Here is a 2,058-nt window from a genome sequence, read left to right on the forward strand (position 1 = left end):
GGGTGAGTTTTAGGAAAAGTCCATTGTGCCATACTGAATCAAAGTCTTTTTTTAAATCGGTGAAGCAGCCGAAAAATGTTTCCTTGTTTTGACTTCTGAACATATTTAGTGTGAGCGTGTGGAGTGTACAGATGTGATCTGATGTTCTCGGTTTAGACGTAAAGCCGATTTGTTAGTTGTTTGGAGTCTTGTTCTTAACTGAGCTGAACTAATCTGTCATTAATAATAGAGCAGAATAGTGTTCCCAGGTTACTGCTCACTGTCATGCCCCTCTGTGTGTTTGGCTTGTACTTCTCACCTTGTTTAAAAATCAGAATTATCAGATTCTTTTCCCCCAGATTTCAGGAAAGTGTCCTGGTTTTAATGAGAGATTGAATAAATTCAGAATAGCGTCTTTCAGTTTGGGGCTGCTGTGTTTTAGCATCTCATTAGATGCTTCTTCCAAGCCACAGGAGTTTTTATATTTTAGGTATTTCATCTAGTCTGTATTCATTTAATGACTTGTCGAAATGGTTTAGATGCTCTTTTGTAGTGAATTCAAGGTTATATAATTGGGAGGTCAGATGTTTTTGGGTAAGGGTTGGAAATAGAGTTTTCCAAAAATGTTCAGTCTATGTTTAAGTCATGGATGGGAATATGTTTGTCTTTGGTTTTATCTGAATTATTCCATAATTCCCAAAATAAGTTTGATCGACTGCAGTTGTGGTATGTGTCTGTGAGGTAGAAGACTTGAGATGATGCTCTGTGTCTGAGCTGGGACACCACAACTACTTCACTGACCTCTCTCTCTCTCTCTCATTGATATTTTCACCTGTCTAAGCTGATGTTTGGGGGTTTTTTTTCTAACTGTTGTTGTGTTATGGCTGAGTCTGAACTTTTGTTGAAGTGCTGTAAGCCCCCCCCCCCCCCCCCCCCCCCCACTCATAACGGTATAAGAGCGCCGGTGTCTGATGTCTCCGTTAGTTCCAGCCCCGCTCCTCCTCCAGGCTCCGCCGCACATGCTCAGAGCTCCACGCCGCGCTCCGCGTCTCCTGAGCGGCCTGTGCTCTCCTGCGCTCCCGCCAGCACAGATGATCTCATGGAGCTCGAGTCTCGTTTGCGTTTGACTCCACCATGCACTTTAGGATTTTAATAAGATGTATGTGTGTTTTGAGATAATCATTTTGCTTCTCTCCTGCAACTTCTGCGCGCTCGTCTACACACAGGGTAAGTCCGTTTCCACTTCTCGGCTGCTTCTAGTTGTTTTAACGTCAAGAATCGGCTACTTTTATCCGATTAAATCCCATCTTTCACCGATGAGACGTGGTTAAAGCTGAGATGATATTAGAAATGACTTCGCGTCATATTAAAACACGAGCGCAAGTTTGGACTTGTTGATTCTGCACCGTTATTCTCAGCTGGGCTTTACATGCTGCATCAGAATTACTGAATTGTGATTTGTGTTATGATAATGCATAAATCATCGATCGAGTCTATCGTGATCTTTGTATATGCTCGACTGTAGTTCTTCGTTGAGTAGTTTATGAATCCATTATTAATACTGCCATATTAGCAGCTTCAGATCTCATATAATACAACAGAAAATACGAGCTGAATAAAGAGTTTAATAGAGTCTCCTGATCGAGGCACGTCCTGTCAGGCCCGCTATCAGAGCAACACATGAACGCGCATGGGCTACAGAATGACCCACTGTGTACAATACCATGATTTTACTACATCTAAGAGTCATTTCAGAAGAACAAAATACTGTGCAGCAGTGAGTGTGTTGTGGGATAATAGTTCAAATATCGCTTTCGTTTGAGGGCTCCGTTTTGGTGATTACATTTACTTTCATTGCATTTTATTTTGCACTTTTAAGAAAACAAGTTTTGCATTATTACTGACTCTTAATTCTGATCATAACTTATAATTGCAATATTGTACTTTATAACGTTGAATTATAATACATTTTCATAAATCCCGCAAATAGGGAATACATGCAGTGCAGAATTGTTTTATACCGCACTGCATTGTGGGAACTGAAGTCTTCAGCGTTGTGTGATTATTCGAGGTTACTGA

The 2,058-nt window shown here is 40.9% G+C and overlaps 1 protein-coding gene across 1 annotated transcript in view; it reads left to right on the plus strand.

Moving 5' to 3' along the window:
- Positions 1-947: 947 nt before the first annotated feature.
- The window catches only part of LOC132123955 (reversion-inducing cysteine-rich protein with Kazal motifs-like), a 47,566-nt gene continuing 46,455 nt past the window's right edge, over positions 948-2,058 (plus strand). The window contains exon 1 of the mRNA XM_059534646.1: positions 948-1,206. Coding sequence (XP_059390629.1) covers positions 1,137-1,206 — 70 coding nt within the window. The 5' untranslated portion in view covers positions 948-1,136. The remainder of the gene's footprint in view (positions 1,207-2,058) is intronic.

Source organism: Carassius carassius, chromosome 42 (genome assembly GCF_963082965.1).
Source record: "Carassius carassius chromosome 42, fCarCar2.1, whole genome shotgun sequence".
Taxonomy (NCBI): Eukaryota; Metazoa; Chordata; class Actinopteri; order Cypriniformes; family Cyprinidae; genus Carassius; species Carassius carassius.